The following is a 21,152-nucleotide window of genomic DNA, read 5'->3' on the forward strand; positions in this document are numbered from 1 at the left end:
AGGCAGGATTCTGTACCGGAAATCACTGCGTGGATTTAGGAACACTCCCAGAAATCATTGTCTGTCAATTAGGCTGTACCATACACAAATACGAGTTAAAGTTGCATTATGCAAAGAAGAAGCCATATTTAAACACAATCAAGGAGTGCTGCCATCTTCTCTGGGCCAAAGCTCATCTGAAAAGGACTAAGGGCAAGATGGAAAACTGTTCTGTGGTCAGATAAACCAAAAGTTGAAGTTCATTTTGAAAACCATGAATGCCTGGTCCTATGAGAGTGACTCTCCAGCTAGATATCAGTGCACAGCTCTAAAGCCTGCATCTCTGATGGTACTTTAGTTCCCAAGATGTGGGCAGTTTACACATCTGGAAAGATGCTATCAATGCTGAAGAGTACACAGAGGTTTTAGAGCAACATTTGCTCCCATCCAGATGTCTCTGTCAGGGAAGGCCTCTTGTGTTTCTGCAAGACAACGCTAAACCACACACTGCATGCATCACAACAGCATGACTTCACAATAGAAGAGTCTGAGTGCTGAACTGGCCTGCTTGCAATCCAGACCTATCACCAGTAGAAAACATTTGGCCCATTTACCTCCTAACCAATAAAATGATTTAGCCATTCTAGGTTAATATCAAAGGGATTTATTTAGTCAGGAGTTACCCAACATTAGTCATCCAACCTCTGAGTGCTAAAAGGCCTATCACAGTCAACCAGAGAATGAAAGTTTACAGAACAATTAGGAAATGTTAAATAATTGAAATATTAGGAGGCAGTAACTCTGACATGTTTTTATATGATTCTATTGTAGAGAATCTAAAAACAAGCAGACTTCTTACTGCTGTTGATACTGTTTTGCAAGAAGACACAGATAGCATTGGACATGTCATGGGATTAGATAAAAGGAAAACCAGACTACCAAACTTCATGCTATGTTTCCCCCACAGCCTGGTCAGTAATAATTCACTCTCATTGGTATTCATCAGAGTCAAACCCACAGCGGAGAACTTCTTGACTTTTTGAACCTCCAGTGTTTCCTCCCTGCAGGTTTCTGTCACATGTTTTCACCTCTTCATGAGTAACACATTTCTTTCCGTCAGTCAGATTCTTGGCACGCTTTAGTTTCAGCAAAAAGAAACAAACAGAGGTTCATCCATTGTCTCTTTTCTCACATATCTGGGTCACATTCACACAGGAAACGAGGCTTAGCAATGTTTCCGAGCCAACCCCCAGGCACTGTGGGAGATACTATAGTGTTACAGCAGGTTTTCTAAAATAACGGCCTGGAGTGTTGTTCTGAATATGAATGACACTGTCTAGAGAAAAGAAAATGTGAGGGTGTTACAACAAAATGAAGGTGGAAGGTAGGTGGGTGCATTTTTAGAGAAATTAGATTGTGATTTTTGAGTCCAATGATCATTTTCACAGACACAATGCAGTCTTTATTGTATTATCAACTGACTTTGTTTTATTTAACCTCAGTTGTTCTTTTGGTTCCTTTAAATAGTCACACATTATGCTTTTGAGATCACTTTACCACCTGGAAACAAGGCTGTCTATAAGGGGGATAAAGGGGAGAGCTTTCTGGGGCCCAGCCAAAGGGGGGCAGTGGAGGTCAGCATTATCATGGTCCATGGTAAAGTTAAGCTGTGATAACCATATCCTTTTTCTAATATGAATAATAATCACCCTGATGAAAGCAACAAACATTATTTTCTATCTATTTATGCCGTCCAATAAAACCTCTTTCAAAATGTAAATCTATTTTTAAAAAACAGAATTATCTTTTTATTGGTATTGTTAATGTGGATGGGCACATTAAACTGAACCATCTGGAAAGTTATGTCAGATTTCATAGCTAAGCTATAAAATTATAGTTTCAAGAGGAACAGAAGACAGAAAAAGTGTTGAAAAATGATCTAAAAAGTGCTGAAAATAGGTTGAAAGTGGCAAAAAATTGATGAAAATGCAAAAATTGGTCTAACGTGGCAAAAGGCAGTTAAAAGGGGTCAAAAGGTCACAAAGAGATTAAAAAATGGGTAGGAAAAAGTGGTGAATATGGGTAAAAAAGTGGCCAAAATGAGTTGAAAGTGGTCAATATGGGCAGAACAAGTGGTGAAAATGCTAGAAGGGTGGTCAAGAAGTATGAAGAACTGATTAAAAGAGGCAAAAAAATTACATTTGTTTTTAAAAAATGGTTTAAAGTGAAAAAAGTTAGTGAAAAGGGGAAAAGCAGGGCAAAAAGTTTCCAAATGGTTTCAAAAAGGCAAATATTGTTTAAAAATGCAGAAATGGGTTAAAAGGGTTAAGAGGGCAGAATGTGGTGAAAATAGAGGAATAATGGCTGGTAAAATTTTGAAAAGAGGTCAAAAGTGATGAAAAGAGGTTTAAAAATCAGCATGCATAATTATTTTCAATACAAGGATCGATAAATATCTCAGAAAGTACGCTGGTCCCTGTCTGCTCTGACCTTGTCAACATTAGATGTGCAGATATTTTAAAAAATCATGACTAAAAACATAATGTACAACAGTGTATCAGGGCAACCATAAAGGATTAAAAAACAAAGGGGATCAAGAGGACTTAAGAGGAAGTTTAAGGATTATAAAGTTGTATGTTTCATAGAAAACAGACTCAGAAAGATTTAGAAATTTTGACTTTATAACTCAAAAATTATAACTCCAAAAACCTCAGGTTTTAAAGTCATAAATTAAAGAGTAACTAAACTGAAGTCAGGATGATAATGTGAAGATTATGGGCTAAAATCACAAATATTTCCCGGTTCTTCTGTCGGGTTTATGCATAGATATTTTGGCGATAACTAGTGTATGTAGGCCAATTAATGTGGGATTTTGTCAATATAGAAAATTTAAACTAATGTCTAATTTTTCAAAGTGTGCCCAGGGGTGCTTAGCTTTTCTTAGATACGAGTATTAGGGCCCTGAGGAAAAAAAAGTTTGGGATCACTGTCCTGGATGACACAGAAGTTTAATAAATTTAACAGAACAACTTCAAACACACGTACATGGAATAATAGCAGAATGCATGCAGTGAAAGTATGGATAGGATTTAAGTTTGAGTTCATGAAATGAAAGATTACAAATTTAAAAGGAAAATTTGACAGATCATATGAATTTTTAAATGATATTCTTTTCATCACCTAAATAAGGTTGAATAAGGGCAGTATTAGTAGTCAGTGAAACCTCATCAGAGCTCTGCTGACATCTAGTGTTTTAATCAAATAGTCAACATATGTTGCAACAAGAAGTGTGGCTATGAAGTGCACCAGTATGAGTCAGCATGTGATCTACAAACAGCACTCAGATCAAAAGGCATCGCTTACACTCTGTAAATGAGTCCACAGTATGGACACACAAAGTTTATTCTAATAATCTTTATTAATTATCAATATAGAGGAGGACGAGACTTTAAGATCAGGCCAATCAAACAAGGGCACTGACTTAATCAGAGGACAAATAAAGTTTAAATGTAAATTAATATAAATTATTTAATCTGTCTATCTCCATTTATGATACTTATTTTAATCACTGAATATCTAACAAGTATAGTCATGTGTAATGAAATGTTTAATGATAAAACTCAAAAAGTGTCTTATAAAACATGGTTTATAACGCTATAACTTTAGAAAATAACAGTAAAGTGGAAACATCTAGATTTTAAAGCTTGATTCTTTGGGACTAATCTAAAGCCACAATATAAAGAAAAAACACAGAGTTCCATATGTAATGCACAGACAGCCAGTCTGTTGGGACATAGCCCAGCTAGTTGATAAAAAGAGCAGCAGTTGTTCAGCAGGGACAGTTGACAATCGAAGTCCCAAGAGGGTTCAGTTTACTTCTTTAGCGCTGCCTTTGTTCCCTTGAGCAAGGTACTGGACTCTAAACTGCTCAGAGTGATGCTGATGTTCATTCTGACATCTCTCATTTAATGCATGACCTCCTGTTAGTCTACTGGGTCCTGTCCATTTTTTAATGTCAGCCCCGTTTGTATGTAGCATGTTCAGGATCACTAAAAGTGAAAAAAAGTTTAATAACCAGAAGCAAACTTATTCCAATGACAGTAATACCTGCTAAATATAAATAGTAAAACTTTAATCTTGTTGTTAAAACATTGAACTATATTTAATATATTTACCCTCCCCTACAAATAAATTTTATCCAACAAAATAAAAAACACAAAATGAAATTGTAACAAGTTGCTACTCCACAAATTCTGAAATTTGTAAATATATCCCCCTAATATAGAAGACAAATGTTCCTTCTGCTATTGTATGATAGAAACACTTGAAAATATTTTTGTTTACTGTGTTTATGTGCCATTTTTTTTCTGACTGCTTTTCACTCAGACCTTAAAAAATATTTTGGTAAAGAATTGTGCTTAGAGAGAATAATTTTGTTTTGATTTTTCACAATTCAGACTCTTCCTACAATGAATTATATGTTATAACTCTACTTGTATTTTTTTTTGCCAAATTCCATGTTCAGTTTTTTAAAGAAATCACTCTCATATATGATTTTTAAACAAATTTATTTGAATTATATTTTTAGACTCTGTCAAAGATAAAATCCCATAACAAAAATAGCCATGTTGAAGACGTTGCACTGACACAGACCACATACATATTTTCTGGAATCCCACCAAGATCAAATAAGATTGCTTTGCAAGAGACTGGGAAAATGGTTAACATACAAAGCGGAAAAAGGATATAAGCAACAAACAGTAAAGGATGCTACATAGAACAATGAAAATCTCATTCCTAACAGACTTTGGGTATTTGTGACTTTTTTCATGTTTGTTTACTAGTTAGTATATTTTTTTCCACTATATCTAATAACAAATGGTCTAGAATTGCCATGGCATTAATTTGAAAGATTGTGGTTAAATGTTAGAATGAAAATAAAATACAAATTGAATGGAAAAGACGATAAAAGCAAAATTTCATAAACAATGAATTTACAGTCACATTAACATTTTAGCCAAATAAAACCTTTGCTCTTATTTGTTCGTTTTTTCATTCTTTTTATTCTATTTTATTTTAATTTCTTTTGTCATGTAAAACCCTTGTCAAACAAACACATACTGACAGCCTATTTCTCACTGTTGCATGTAATGCTTGACAATCAAACCTTTGCACGCACATTTTGCACAATTAAAATGTTCAATAAAGTTTGAATTAAAAAAACCCTCTATTTTAAAATAGTCGCCACCGCTCAAGACAAGATAAATAGCCAATTATTGTTATAGATCTTTGTAGATGCAGTCAAATTTCAGGTGATGGATCCGCCACTGTGTATCCCGATTTTGATTCCATACACTAAGATTCAATCGTCTATGCTCACCTTTATTTTATTCCATATCTTCAAACTATTTCTGAATTGTAGTTTTTCTGTTTAACCAGTTTTGACCATTTGAAATCAATGTGTTCTAACTTTGTAAATTCTTAGGTATGCAATGTCATGTGCAAAATAATTCTCGCAACGATTTTTTATCTATTTATTTATTTTTTGGCGGAAATGGATTACGCTCGTCAACAATTTTGTCGAAAGGTTTTACTTTGAAAGTTGAAACCGGAAGTAATTTCTGACGCAAACAGAGGACAGAGGAGTTGGCTGGTGCTCGTGGTGCTGATGTTGTTATTTTCGTAGCATCGTTACCGTTAAACGACTGACGTTTGAGGAGGGTGTAAAAATATCCTTCTAACTTCAAAGTATGTCAAGGAATAACTTGGTCGAGGTCCTGACGCGATAGTTTAACATTTCATCGTTTTATTAAAAGTCGTCTCGGTGATATTAGCCGTTGAAATGCTAATGACATTGAGGCTAACGTTCTAGCTCAGAGCTTGCCAGCGTGCATTTTATTTTTAGATGAATAACGTGTAACTGCGTTAACAGCATGTCACCGTGAGATTTCTCGTACAGTTATGTAAGTAACATAAAAAACCTAACAGTTATAAATAACTGACATAAACGTTAATTGCTGTTATCGGTCTGTGGCAGTATGAACACGCCACTCGGGAGGAACGGGCTGATCGGGCTGGCCGTGGGAGCTACAGCTGGGTTAGGATTGATCGCTTTCTTAATCTATCGAGAGATTAACAGGAGGAAATGCCAGAGTATGGTGATGGAGGCCCGTGCAGCCCCTCGGCTGCTGCTGGAGGGAGTGGACGGAGCTGCTAATCTGCGGGAGGCGCTGGATGCTCAGGGTGGGTAAAGCCTGGTACTGACAGTCTCCTGTCAAACAATATGTTTGACAACCAGCTTCTCTGAATCACTTTAGACCTCAAACAAGCGAATCATTGGCTGAAACACACCTTAAAGAAGTTGTTTAAGCTGTTGTAACAGAGATGTAAGTCTTTTCCATCACATAGCTTGTGTTACAGCCCCAGACAGACCAACAGAGGAGCGCAAAATCAGCACACTTTGTTAATGTGGCTGTTTTTTGCAGACATAATTGACTGCTTTGCTACAGTTTGCAGATCTACAGCTGCTTATGCCAGAAACCATTCCTTTATACCAGTGGTACTCAACTCTGGTAAACCAAAGCGCTAAATTGTTGAATAATTACCTTTGCAAGAGCCACAATTCAAACTTGTCGGGTTTAATATAAGTGTAAATACATGTGTGAATAACAATGCTCACAATGAAAGAATCTAGTGACTACTACATTTATAAGGGTCAGTCAGATCATGCAGTGAGCATGGTTTTGCCTTTCATATTCATCATTTTTCTTTAAACATAATCAATTAAAATAATTTTTGTGTTATAAAGCTAGTTTAAGCCATCCCTTTTTATCCACATGGCCAACTCAGTCTGATAATGGTTTTGTTTATTTGAGTAAAAAATGCATTATCATCATCTGCTCATTTTATTTGGCTTATTTGACAAAATACCAGATAATCTATATGCAAGAATAATTATCTTACAAAGATTAGGTTAAAAGGGTTCATATTAAAGATAAAGTTAAAAAATATGAAACTCAGAGATGAGATGCTTGAGATAAGAGGAAGATTAAAAACAGTAAGGAAAAAAAGCATTTTATAAGTAAATATCACTACTGAATGCCAGTACTACATAACTGAAAACTTGACATCCTTCTTAAATTAATTACAATAAATTAAATAAGTTTTAGTGTGTCTGACAAAGCTGACAAAAATCAAGATATGATGGGCAGAAAAGTCCTATTTTGAGAAAAAAAGACTTCCTTCCCACAACAGCTAGTTTGGACTTCAACCTGTAAAAATATCCAGTTCAAATTACTGAAGTAAAACCAAATTGCAAAGTCAACAGATCCTTTCTGAGGTCAGAATTGTCCTTTTTTTAAGGCTTGCAGGGATTATTTTCCTAAGTAAGATTTAAAAGAGCGACGAGTCTTTACAAAAGAGCCATTAGGTATTATTGCTGTATTCAGTCTTATAGTGATATTTTCTGAGTAGAGGAAAATATTAAGCGCACAGAGCTATTTAAAACAGACCTAATGGTTGCTACCAGGAGAGCAGAAGTTAACTTGGTAACCTAGTAACTGTATGTGCTAGAGGCAAGGGCTCTGAAACGGAGGTTGTGAGCACTGCCTCTGCAAAACAAAGCTGTTAGTAGGCACTGGTCCTAAAGGAGTTTTCAGTGGAGCCTAATTTATTTGGGATATAATGTATTTGGGATATTAGGGATGGATGCAGATTATAATGGGAAAAAAAGGAATTATATGGTTCAACTGTTGCAGGAAATGTAGTAAATGGGAGAATAAAAAAAAAAAATGATGTAGAATACACACTGGTATGCCTTTATATATATATATATATATATATATATATATATATATATATATAAATTTGTTTTCATGAAGACTAGACATATGCTGCAGACCAGTGGTGCTCAACCTTTTTTCCTTTGAGCCTCCCACTGTCCCACTTGCATCTCAAAAAAGTTTGAGCCCCCTCCCAATGCAGATGTGGAAAAGGAAGTCATGTGGTAAAGATCAACATGAATTTAAATTCTTTTATTGTTTAAAATCTAAATAAAATAGCTCTAAACAAACATGTTCTTACCCACAGACCTCTGTATGAGTGAGTTAGAATTGTTTATCATGATTTTAGTCCTTACTCCTTATGAAGTATTTATGTGATGTATTGTATTGTACATCATTTTTATATTTTCTGTAAAATGCGTTGTTTTAAAACCACATTTAGACAAGCTATAACAAACCAATAAATGAGCTTTATGTTCCCAGATGCCTGCAGAGCGGAAAAAATTAATGGAGAAGATTTAAGTTTGGAAGGTGGTTAAGTGTTTACAGTACTGCTTTCAAATATAAAAGTTTCCCCTTTTTCGAAAATTAAGGTGCTTCTACAAAGTGCAGTAGTGGCACTACTGGCCTTTTTGCAGGTATTTTTATACATCTTGTAAGTACCACATAATAAAAAAATAATTGCAGCCTTTTATGTGATTATGTAATTGCACACCCTGACACAGTGATTGCAATTAGATGTACTGTGCAGCACTAGAAATCAGTTCAAACTCCCATGTCTTACGTGTTTTGTTGTCTCCTCACAGAGGCTGAGGCCCAGCAGCAGGCTCTGGCTGCAGTGGAAGCAGCGGTGCAGGGTCTGTCCCCAGAGCAGCAGCTGGAGCTTAGGAACCAGCTGGACCAGGTGCTGAACTGCGTAGCCTCACTGCGCTCAGAAGTGGCTGAGCTGAGGGGTGGACTGCAGGACATCGCTGTGCAAATTATCCAGGATGTTAAGTGAGTTACAATAAACATTTTCGCTCTACTTGAAAAAGCAGAAGGTTTCATAACATGATTGCTGTATTTTGTTTGTAATTTAGAACCTAAAATTAAAGAAAATATGGCTCAGGTTTTATGAATACAGAAATCAGCTTCAATAGTCTTTGAGTGAAAGCCAAAGAATTTGGATTAGGCTGTATCATCTATACCTCTGCAACAATACACAGGATGCTTTAATGAGAGTGTGAGACATCAGAATGAAACTTCACAGTCGGGTTGCCTCCTAACTTGGAGGTTGTCTGACTGATGTGTTTGTGTTCCTCCATCAGAAAGGGAGTGGAGGACAGTCAGCGAGTTCGACGACGTCGGCACTATGTCCACAGAGAGCGCACTGACTCCACCAGCTCCAGCTCCATCTACTTTACTGCCAGCCAGGGCATGGCCAGTAATTATGAAGAGACCAGTGAAGGAGGGTAGGTCATGAGCTGGTGCTTTGTGTTGACAGAAAGCTTAAAGACATAATATTTAAACATCCGTATAATACAAAATTCTGAGTGTATTTTTTTATTAAATTGATAATTAAATACATTCCTGGTGATCCTCCCTGTGTGTCTCAGATACTCGACAGCCTACGCTGAGTCTGACTACACAGACCGGGACACAGACAGGGAGGAGCCAGAGCCCGAGCCTGAGCCTGAACAGGAGTCTGAGGAAGAAGAGGACAAGAGCTGTGCCACCGTTCTCACCCTTCGCCAGGAAGACTCCCAGGAGGAGGAGGTGGAGGAGAGGGGGCTTGAAGAGGAGGAGGAGGAGGATGAGGATGGAGGAGAGGAGAGCAGGCTGCAGCTGATGACAGATGTTCCTAGTGGAGAGCTGGCTCTGCTGCTGGCTCAGAGCGACATCCTTCACACGGGAGACGCTCGTCTGAAGGCTGAAGGTTTTCAGCTGCTGCTGGACAACAGAGCCGAGGTGAGAGACACAAACCATAGGTCAGATCTGAAAAACAAGTACTAGTTCTAAAAGTAATGATAGTACTATAAAGATTATTGTTTGTGTAGCACTTGAAGGGTGACTAAACCCCAGGGTTTCAGCTGAGGGCTGTCTACCCTGGAATTAGAAAAATGCCTTCAGAACACCATGAAAGGGCCTCCACTACCTCCTTTCTGCTGTCCCACAACATCATTCAGTCTATACTGACCTTTTGGTTTGTTTACTAGCCATAATGCCATGACCAGTCAAGGTAGACTTACCACAAGCTGCCTAAATGTAAACAATGAAATAAGCCCACTTTGGAGGCACAATTTCTAATGTTATCAACCTCGTTTTAAGAAAAACATGGTTATTCAAATCTTGGACAACAGTGCTACATTACTCACTATCCTATAGTGTAACAGCAATGTCCTTGATTGGTAGACCTTGCCATTAGTCAGAAAACTTCTGCATTCAATCCAGTACTGCTTCTCAAAAGGAAATTTATTAATGTTTTATTTTTCTAACAAAAGATGTTTTAACATGGGTAATTAAGGTAGGTCGAAGACATATGATCATGTAGAAGACATATGTTTGTATATTACCCATTTAATTCTATGAAAAAAATGCAGTCAGTAGCACTTCATCTAATAGGCTGATCTTGGCGCTGCTGTAAGAACTGAATTTACCTGTTTTTTGTCAACAAAAAAACCCTTTAAATGGGGAAAGTAAGATATATGATGAGAAGACACAAGCAAGTATATTGTCAACCGTTTTTCAAGAAAGACATGGTTTATTTGTGATCTCTGGCAACAGTACTACATTTCCCACAATCCTCAGTGTCACAGCAAGGTCTCTGATTGGTGGAGCGCAATTTTGGCTGTGGGCTGCTATGTTGAGCTCTGTGGTGACAACATACATCACAGAGTACCAGGTCATGCAGTGAAACATTTTCAGAGTAATTCAGTTGCAGTAAATGTTTTCAGCCTGTAGAGATATGTCACTGTGCACATGTTTTATGCAAAATGTAGAATTTAAGTGTTTTGTATTAAAATGTCAAAATATGGACCCTAACTGATTAATAGTACTTCTAAATTCCCATGTACATGTGAAAAAGGTGGTCTTGTCACTCTTTAAGATCCAGCAGGAAAAACAGAAGGCAACATGAAATGGAAAATACGAACATGTATTTATAATAATTTGCATAATAACCTTTTTCTTTATCCTGCCTGTCAGTGTGGTCACCAGCCCGCTTTTTCTGCTCTTCTCTGTCTCTGCATGCCTGTCTGTTCTGTTTCATTATCAGTCTTCCGTTTTGTAAAATCAAAAAGATAAAAAAAAGTAACTTGCATAATGTTGGGAGCTTTCTGTGACTTTGTGCTGCAGTATGGAGAAAGCAGGGAGTTTCTGTGGCGACTGGCTCGGGCTTACAGTGACATGTACGAATCCACTGATGACAAACAAGAGAAGCAGAATTACGCACAACAAGGTAACGAACAAGTACATACAGCACGACAAAAAGGCAGTTATTGTAAAATCTGGTGTACAAGACACATTTTAATGACTATTTTTTAATCAAAAAAGATAGCTATCTCCTATATAGCAATACCAACAGTACACCAGTATAAATCCAGTGGGGGAGCATAAGACAGCACAGCACTGTGTATGTGGAGCTCCAGCTGTGCCATGCTCGCTCACTTTCTCCCCAAAGCAGAAACACAAACATAACAGACATAAAGGGACACGCATTATCATGTTGTTGTGGTATCAATATAAATGGCTCAAGGAGGACAGTTTAAACCTTTTTCCCTTTGGGCGACCCTAAAAAAAAAACCAAAACAAAACAGACTTCAGCTTCAGTCTTATGCTGACCTGTAGTATGGGTTTAATGCTACAGTTTTTACTAAATTTTACTGATAATTGAGTCAAAGAAAAACAAAGGAGGGGAGTCCCCCAGAAATATAGAATTCATAAGTAATGAAGTTAATGAGTTTTAGGTGAGGTAATACATGGCTGTCCATTAATATGTCAGATGAGGTTTTTGTAGAAATATGTCCCAAACTGCCATACGTTAGGTATATATGAGCAGTGAATGAATTTACATGGGATACACACAATCATTGTTGGATCTATCATTAACTAACCATAGAGCTGCAGTTTAAGTCATAATTTGTGTAGTCATAATTTTGTGTATATTTGATGTGCAGCTGTGTTGTTTTAAGCAAAGTTTGTGTGCTTAGTGTTTCGGGCTTTCGTAATATGATAAGCAGTAATATTTTGAAATCAAATATTTGGCAGGGCCACCAGTATGAGGCTTTGCCTAAAGAAACAAAAAAACTGCTCAACTTGTAATCATGATGGCACAAGCTGGAAGACAGTTAAAAGGTCCTGAACTGTGGTACATTATGCAGTTTTTTCAATTTACCTGAGAGCTGGTGTTGCAGGTCGACAGGAGGCAGAGTTAGCTCTGAAGAAGAATGGCCTAAATGCTGAGTGCCATAAATGGTGAGCAAGCGATTAACAAACATTCAGCCTAGATATTTTATGTTTCACTCTATTGATGTTTTCTCAACACACCACAGACCATTATTGTGTATTTATCTGCAGGCTGGCTGTGCTGACAGGACTGACCTCCCAGCATGACAGCATGCACAGCAAACTGAAGAGTGGCCACATTTTAAAGGTAACTCACCAGCATTTTGTATGGGTGTTGGCGCTTTTTAGATTCCAGAGAAAAATCTTTTTAGTTCCAGTGGGGCAGTATGGTCTAACAGAAGTCTACCCTAGCAACAATTATCATATAAAATGTACAGAAACACACATGCACGTCACACATTACTACCAAGAATTTTATCATGATACAAGAAGCAAAATATGATACTCAGGGTTCAACACTTCATGATGTGTTGTTTAAAAACCCAGGAAAAAATGACCCAAGATATATGTTTGATTTTGCCTTCCTAGCTTAAGTGAACCCCCTCCCCATAGGCAGCAGTTTGAACGATGCATGAATGGTTTGTTGTGCATTCAGATGATGTGTATTTGAATCTTATAGTTGTTTGTTTTCTTCATCAGGAGCATCTGGACCGAGCCATCGCCCTCAGAGATGATGACCCCATGTGTTTCTACCTGCTTGGCAGGTGGTGCTATGAGGTGAGGCAAGAGACTGGGTTTATTGGTTACTTTGGGAACTGTTCCCTTTAAATTCTGACTTGAATATTTACTACTTTAGAGAGCCGTGTCATTGGTCTTACAAAGTAACCAAAGATGTTTTGCTTTCAATGAACAGAGCAAAACATTTTCTGCTCCAGGGCCCATAGATATTAATCCAAACATACAGGACTCACCAGTAAGAGCGCATAGCCACTGTGATCAAGCACTGAACAGTAAGGAAGTAATTATTTACAGCTGATCTTTTTCCGATTTAAAGGGCAAACAGCATTGCTTCATGTTATCAGATCCTGCTTGCTAAAAGTTACAGTCCGTTCATTTTCTACACCGCTTATCCCGTTCAGGGTCAAAAGGCCTATCCTAGCTGTCACTGGGTGAGAAGTTTGGTACACCCTGGACTGGTTTAAAAAGTTACAATATTGATAGTCATAGATTTTAGATAACTTTTTAACAAGAGTGAGAAAGTCTAAACTGCTCTCGACAAATGCAGCACAGCGAGGTCTTTAAAGTACCTGTGATGACTTTGTGCATGCAGGTTGCCACTCTGGACTGGCTGGAGAAGAAGGCTGCAGCTGCCCTCTACCAGAGTCCCCCCACCTCCACACTGCATGATGCCCTGGAGAACTTTCTCAAGGTACCCACAAATCTCTGTGTAGAAGATATGATCTCTGGAGGGCGTGAAGCTGAAGCTGTGATTTCACTCTGTCTTTAAAGTCAGACTAAAACAGGATCTGTTATCTGTGCTCTGTCCCCACCTGTCCTATGGGGTTAAAGATATCAAGTCTGTTTCTTTTAATGAATTTTCTTCACTGACATTTGATATTTAAATATTTGTAGTGGCATATTGATTGTTTGTCTTGTGTAAATTTATAGGCAGAAGAGCTCAGCCCAGGTTTCTCCAAGACTGTGAGACTTTACATTGCAAAGGTAAATCATCAGATCATACAGAGACATTTAAATAAAGATACAGTAACACAACCATCCATGCAAATGTCAGACACATAATGGTAGCAGCTTCAGAGAGCATCATGGACTGTTTGGTGATATGGAGATATGAGTTGAACAAGCGCTGCCCTTTTTTTTTGCCGGACACTGAGATTCCTTTTTAAAACTAAACTGTTCAATTATCTCCTGATAGTCAGATTCAGACTTTTTAAAGTATTAAAGACCCTGTAAAGTGAAAATGATTTTGTATTTAGGTTTGTTGTATGATAGGCCCATGTTTTATGAACCCCCAGTTCTAATTTCAGTCAGATAAAACATCTCTAAGTTTATAAAATTAAGCGTCAAAATCATGAAAAAATGAGGCATTAAATTCTGCTCCAGGATGGTGTGGGCATTTCTGTTGAATGAGCTGAAGCCACGCCCACTCACAAGAAATAGGATCCTCTCAGATTTAAAAATACTACAATATGAATGGAAGAAAACACTCATGCTATTAACTTGTCCCTTGACCTTAGGGTGACCTGTGTCTCAGGAAAGATGCCTGGCTCTGTGCCAGAGAAGAGACAAAGCCCGTTGTCTGGGTCAAATCTCTCTGTGACGGTGCTTTTAAATAACCTGACACGCCAGAAGGATGGGAAAGCTTCAATAGGAAACGTTTGAGAAAAGGCAGAGGCTTTGAAAAAAACTCAGAGTGTGGTTGGGTGAACGTTCTGTCTGTCACATCTCTACGGGCCAATAAGAGCAACAAAACACGTGACATAGCCTCTATCGAGCTGCGCGTGCGCAGCTACTGAGGAATAACGCGAATCATGGCAACTATAGACATGTAAGTACTTGACTTTCGTCGTTTTTGAAAAGAAAACAACTCAATGCTGTTCTTTGTTCTTCTTTTAACAAAGAAATGTTGCCAAGTTCTGATAAAACTTGCACTTTAGCAGCATCCACGCTAATCACTTCCTCCATAACTGCACCAGCTCTTGCTGCTGCTTGTTTATGTCACGACTTTGCTGCGCCTGAAAGTACTGCCCCTGGTTACTGATTGGTCCTGTCACTTTCTAACCGGGCCCAAACAGTTCAGATGGGACCTTTGCAAGATGGATTTGCCAGTGAGAAACAAGGTAATGGGCATATCCATCTGCTTTGCAAGGTTAGCTTTTAAAGATTACAGACCCCTATGGCTGATAGATTTGACAAATTTTCCTCCTGACGAACAAAAACAGCATTTAACTTACTGTTAACTTTCCATCAAGGCAGTGACATCAGCTAACAATAGACTGTACTGAGATGAACTATTCTATGATTTTGTATCACTGTAGCTTTAGGGGGTGGGGTAACTCCTATTGTGGGCTGGTGACATCATTAGCCCATGTATTTGCCCTGCCCAAATTAAACCAAGCCAGGAAAGAGGTGAAAAACTTTCTAATGGTCTAACTCAAAAATTCAGTTATGTAGATCTCAGTGTTTTCATGTTTACAGCAACCATATTCCAACATGTCTGTTTTTTTAAGATGCAAATTTTGGATTTCACTTTACAGGGTCTGTAAAGGTATTGCTAGTTATTGATATTTTGGGAAAACGTTTCAAATCAAGCATTCATGTTTTTTGTTTTTGTGTCCATAAAATTCTGATGGTAAGAACTGTAAAACATGAAATTATATTGTTTGACCCGCAGTGTCACCAGGAGCTTGGAAATGTTTCTGAGGCGACAAACTGGACCGAGCTTGCTCTAAAGATGAACACCAACAACCATGACGTAAGTACACATTTACTCTACACATTTAAAAAAAAAAATCATTAATTTATTCTTAAACCCACGGCCTTATGGCCTTAGTCCATAAACACTGTTGTCAAAATACAGGCAGCCATTTTTAATCCAAAAACAGTGATTGCTGTCGACAAAGCAGGTACAACTTTTTTAACTGAGAGTTCTGTGAGTGCAGCAACTAAAAACAGCTGACTCTGAGGACTCTGAGGGTGTTTTTGTGCTCAGGATGCTGAACTGTGTTGTTCTGATATTGAGAATGAGCCAGCACAGAATTGGCAGCTGTGGAAAAAGACCCTTAATGTACAAATTCATGCCACAAAGTAGCTGGTCTGTGGTAATCATGGACTCAGAGTATTGATGAGAGCAGTCAAACATCAACTCCCACTCTCTGGAGTAATCAAACCCTCATTTCTGAACATTGGTAGATCAGAAACCACCAAAAATAATGCAGTTGTGCAGGATTTATGCTTCAAATGATTTCAACAATAGAATGTGTATGTTTTCTTTCCCACCTTGATGGAGAGTAAAGAAGAGCTCGGTGACTTTGGGGTCAAACTCCAGTCAACAAATTCTTCTCTGATTCACCAGTGTACTTAAATTTTAAAAGTCAAGAGTCATCAAACTCATTTAACATGGTTAAAATACACACATAAGGTATGTGATATTAGTTTATGACTCCAGTCACAAGAGGGGCTTGTTTAGTTTAATGGAGAAAGTGAACAGACACTCACTTACACCTTTACCTGTGTTTGTTTTGTTATGTTATGATGACAATCCCTGTTCAGAGAGGTCATTATTTTATGTTTACCTTGAAATTACATTTGGGGTCAAAATAACTGTTAACACTTTTAAATACGTAAAGACCTTATTTTTCCTATTTCCCACCATAAAGTAAGATACTAATTATCATTTAGATAGAATACTTTCAACCAGAAAACATTTATTGAACGTTCATAAAGCTAGGATATATTACATTGCCATTTAAAATGTAATCACTACAATCAAGATAAGTGTAGAAGAAAAGGTACATATATGGATTCACGCTTGAAAAACTGTCTTTACAATGAATAAAATGATTCAGGATATATTATGGGATTCATAGTCCATCATCATCATAAAGATAGCTATAGTTATGCCTAAGGGGGATTTGAATAGTATTTTACTTCAGGGATTTGATGACTGTATTTGTTATTTGGAGGTCAGCATCCCAGACAATCAGGACATCGACAGAGTACAAAACTTTCCTGTTTAGAAAATTATTTTTGGTTTTGGAGGGTCGTTTAATCCATATGTGGGTATGGTCCCCACATCCAAGGTCAGGAAAGCCGGCTACTTGGTAAAGTCTTTGCCCCGTATGGCTCTGTTCCTTGGGTTGCTGGGGGAATCTGACAAACTGGTTAAGTCTCTCGTACAAAGACAACCTGCATTGCCCTGCAAACCACGGATTTGTGAACGGACACTCAACCACCCACCAAACTTTGAAACAATCCAGTCACAAAGTATCTTAAGGAAAGGCGCACTCGCAGAAGAGGGCTGAGTGCACTGTTTCAGTCTCTGTCATGCTGAAGGTCTGCCGCTAGCAGATCCGTTACTCGTTGTGTCTCTACTTGCGGGAAAACTTTGATTTTAACTTTTGTTGTTGATGCAAAACAGCTGGTAAAAACCTCTGCTTCTCCTCATCCTTCAAATTATCCCACTTCTTAAAACGACACATCATGACAACTATGTATTACGAAGGACTTCACACCCACTAGGTCAGTGATCATCAACTGGCAGCCTGGGGGCCCCCCCTGAAAGATGCTGTGGCTTATAGGGTATCTGCTGTCTTTGGATACCAAAGTAACCCCAAAAACATTCGACACTGAAACAGGAGTGACCTAACATTTGTCCTGCTTTTACAGAAATCCATCTGTTAGACATGATTAGTTAATATGATGCTTGATAAACACAAACTTTTCCATCCAATCCTGATTAAATCCGCAGTTTTCTGTGTCATCTGTCCACTTTGAGCCCCCTTGAGGTCAGCTGCAGTATAGCAGTTGGGATCTCAGTGACGTTTCAAGAAGAGCATGTAGGCTCGAAAACAAAACGTCACCGTTTTGAATGCTAATAAAAGCCTGATAGCTTTTTGGTGTGCGGACCTTCTCCTAGTCTTTTAAGTTATAACTTAAACCTACATTGAAATGATCTCAGCAGGCGCAACATCTTTTATCAAGGTAGAGCATAAACTCCGTCACAAGTGGGCATTTAAGTTCAAACTAAGCTCTGCTGGAACTTGCAGCTGCTGGTTCAACCCATGCAGAGCTGCCAAAAAGTGGACAGGCACTTGTTAAGTTGTAGTTCTTGGTTGTCTTACTGATGTATATTGTATTATCACACTGCTGATGATATTTGGTACACCAACACTCAACTTGAGTGAGTTAAAAATGTTAAGAATCCCTCTTTGATTCTGTGCCAGCCACTTGTTAGTCACCATAATGTTGTCTTTATTTTATTTCCAGGATGAAGAAATGTCCAAACTGGAGGCTCAGCTCCGAGTGTTAACCACCAGAAAAATCTGAACCAAACATTTCCTCTAAGATCCAGCAGACGTCTCTGATTGGCTCTTCAGACTGCTGCCCATCCAATCAGAAGTGCTCAATAAACAGCACACACCCTTTTTTCTTTTCTTTTTTTTTGGCTCACCTGTCACTGGTGTTTATTCGTCATACTGTCACTGTGAAATGATGTAGAGTTTATCGATGTTTACTTCTTGGTTCTTCAAAATTAAACTGAATCACTTTAACAAAGTTAATATATATTGTATTGAAGATGATATTTATTATATTCTTTATTTTATTTAACAACTCTTTTGCCTTTTTAACAGATTAAGCTAAAGCACTATCACCTCAATTTCGTCATGTTAAAGGAGCAGTTCACCTAAATCACAGACAGATAGAAGGTTAGCATTTAGGTTTTATTTAAGGGAACAATTAAAGAGACTTACTACTTAGAATGTGAACTAGTAGATACAGATATACTACAGGTTTTTAGAGTTATTGTTAATTTATTTAGGCGTTTTTAGTGCCTCAGAGCAGTTAATGCTACATTCAAATGGAAATCTAAAAATTGGGACATCTTGTCCAGAAAAGTCTTGGTGTTCTTGGTTTAATATAGGCACCAAAAAATGTCATATTCTTATCCAGGCTTTCCGCATGGAAATGCTAACTTTACATAATTTCTCTGTAATGAAACGCCACATAAAGGGAACAGAGACAAAATAACAAGCATGGGGATCTAGATTAAGGCTTGCCATAGCTCTTTTTGGTCCCTTATGTGGCTGAAAACTGAAGTCAATGGGCTCCAGTATTTTAGAAAACACTGGTGAACATGTCGCAAGTCGTGAACTCGAAGCTCTTTGAAAATATTTCTTATCATGTAATGAAATACCGTGATGGAACGTGACAAACATGACCTCATATAAGGCACCTTAAGAACTAAAAGAGACCAAAAGCTTGTTTACATGAGGTCAGCATGCTTAAATATGATTGATTTCTTGAGTTGATGCAGGGAATTGTCTGTTATAAAGGAAATTTACTGATAAAAGTGAAGTAAGAGAAATCAGGAAACCGCTCAGTGTGATCAGGGAATTTAGAAAGCTTTAAGGGGAACAAAAATGACCACTAAAGAAATCAAATGACCTTTATTCTTCATGGATTAATGGTTTATTTGTTCAGCTGGGTCCATGTTATGTTTGGTATTAGTGGGTGTTATAAAAATTCGTTGATACTGTAGTATTTTTGGTTTTAATTTCTTTATAATAAATAAAAGTTCCAACTTTAAATCATGTGACAAAAGCAACAAAGCAGCTGTTTTTGGCCAAGAATGAACAGAGTGAACTCATTTGCTAAATTTTGACACATTTAGCACATGGAGTGCTCTCTTTGGTGTTTTCCTTAAAGTATTTGACTGCCTTTGAATTATGGGTGAATCTGTTCTTTTTAAAGTGAAAGTGAATCTGCAGTTTTTATTTGTGATCTGACACTTTATTTTCTATTTTTTTATTTATTCTTGTTAAGGTTGCTTTGCAGTCACTGCTGTGAGCTAACATCATGTTTAATATTATTGATAATCCAGCCTGAAAGGTTAAAATGCAAATTGACACTTGGATAATAATGAATAAAATTCTGTTTCTTAATGATTTCAAGACTGATTTTTTTTAGACAGCCTCCTCATTTCAATTGATCGCACACATTTACAAGACTTACCATGGATTCAAAAACATAATAGAACAGAAGTATAGCGCATAAATATAAACCACAGTTCCAAAAAAGTTGGGACATTGTGTAAAAATATGGAAACAGTGATTTACAAATCATCTTTAATCGATATCCAGCTGAATATGGCACAAAGACAAGATACTTGATGTGCAAACTTGTGAACTATTGTTTTTTTAAATATACACACATTCTTAACTTTATACGCACAACATGTTCCAAAAAAGCTGGGACAGGGGTGTGTTTGCCTCCCTGTCACCTTTTCTTCTAACAACACTGCAAACGCCAGGGAACTGAAAACACTATTTTTTAAAGTATTCAAAGTGGAATTGTTTCTTACTCTTGATCTTAACTTGCTTAACAATGTGGGTTTCTTTGGTTGTATTTTGCACTTTATGATGTGCCATACATTTTCAATTGTAGACAAGTCTGGACTGTATGCAGGCCAGTTTAGTACCCTTTCTCTTCAATTTTGAAGCCATGCTGTTGTAACTCTTCCAGGATGTTGCTTTACATTTTCTTACTAAAATAAGCACGGATGTCCTTGAAAAAGATGTCTGGATGGAAACAATTGATGCTCCAAAACCTGTAAACACCTCTTAGTATTAATGGTGCCTTTACAGATGTGCAAGTTAACCATGCTACGGACGCTAATACACCCCCAAACCATCGCAGATGCTGGCGTTTCAACCTAGGGTGGACTCGTCAGACAACAGCACACTTTTCCACTTTAGGTCAGTCCGTCTAAGATGAGTTTAGGACCAGAGAGGTTGTTGACATTCCAGGATGTTGTTGGTATACGTACGTGGTTTTCACTTTAAATGGTAGGGTCTTAATCTACTTTTGTGGATGCAGTGATGTACTGTGTTAACTGATGATGGTTTTTGAAAGTTTTTCTGAGCCCACAATGTTATCAATCACAGAAAGATGCCGATTTTTAATGCAGTGTCACATGAGGGATACGGGGTCACAAGTGTTTAATGTTTGTTTTTAGCCTTTTTTCCTTGTGTGCAGAGATTTCTCCAGATTCTCTGGGGATGGTGAAATCTCTAAATTCTTGGTGATTGCATGTTAAGGAAAATTGTTCATACACTGTTTAATGCAGTCTTTCACAAAGCAAACCTTGATAAAGAACAACTGAGCCTTTCAGGAGGGCTCCTTTCATACCCAGTCATGATGTTATCACCAGTTATTAATTTACCTACTCACCTGGGGGATTCATTTCAGGTGGTTTTGGAGCATTCACATTCATCCCAGTCTTTCTGGATTCTGTCCTAACTTCTTTAGAACTATTGTAGGCATCAAAGT

At 37.7% G+C, this 21,152-nt stretch overlaps 1 protein-coding gene across 3 annotated transcripts; it reads left to right on the forward strand.

Moving 5' to 3' along the window:
- Positions 1–5,620: 5,620 nt before the first annotated feature.
- Positions 5,621–19,765, forward strand: rmdn3 (regulator of microtubule dynamics 3). 3 transcript variants are annotated; one of them, XM_041805885.1, is made up of 13 exons: positions 5,621–5,942; positions 6,017–6,222; positions 8,567–8,756; positions 9,068–9,211; positions 9,356–9,707; positions 11,094–11,196; positions 12,152–12,212; positions 12,315–12,390; positions 12,783–12,860; positions 13,414–13,512; positions 13,752–13,805; positions 15,496–15,576; positions 18,090–19,765. In XM_041805885.1, exons 2-13 carry the CDS (start codon positions 6,018–6,020, stop codon positions 18,147–18,149), a joined length of 1,503 nt encoding a protein of 500 aa, XP_041661819.1. In that variant the 5' UTR covers positions 5,621–5,942; position 6,017; the 3' UTR covers positions 18,150–19,765. The 3 variants fall into 3 exon arrangements, with proteins under 3 accessions (XP_041661819.1, XP_041661818.1, XP_041661820.1); XM_041805884.1 differs by having other exon boundaries at positions 5,621–6,222; XM_041805886.1 differs by lacking the exons at positions 15,496–15,576; positions 18,090–19,765 and adding an exon at positions 14,339–14,550 and having other exon boundaries at positions 5,621–6,222.
- Positions 19,766–21,152: the final 1,387 nt, after the last annotated feature.

Source organism: Cheilinus undulatus, linkage group 14 (genome assembly GCF_018320785.1).
Source record: "Cheilinus undulatus linkage group 14, ASM1832078v1, whole genome shotgun sequence".
Lineage (NCBI taxonomy): Eukaryota > Metazoa > Chordata > Actinopteri > Labriformes > Labridae > Cheilinus > Cheilinus undulatus.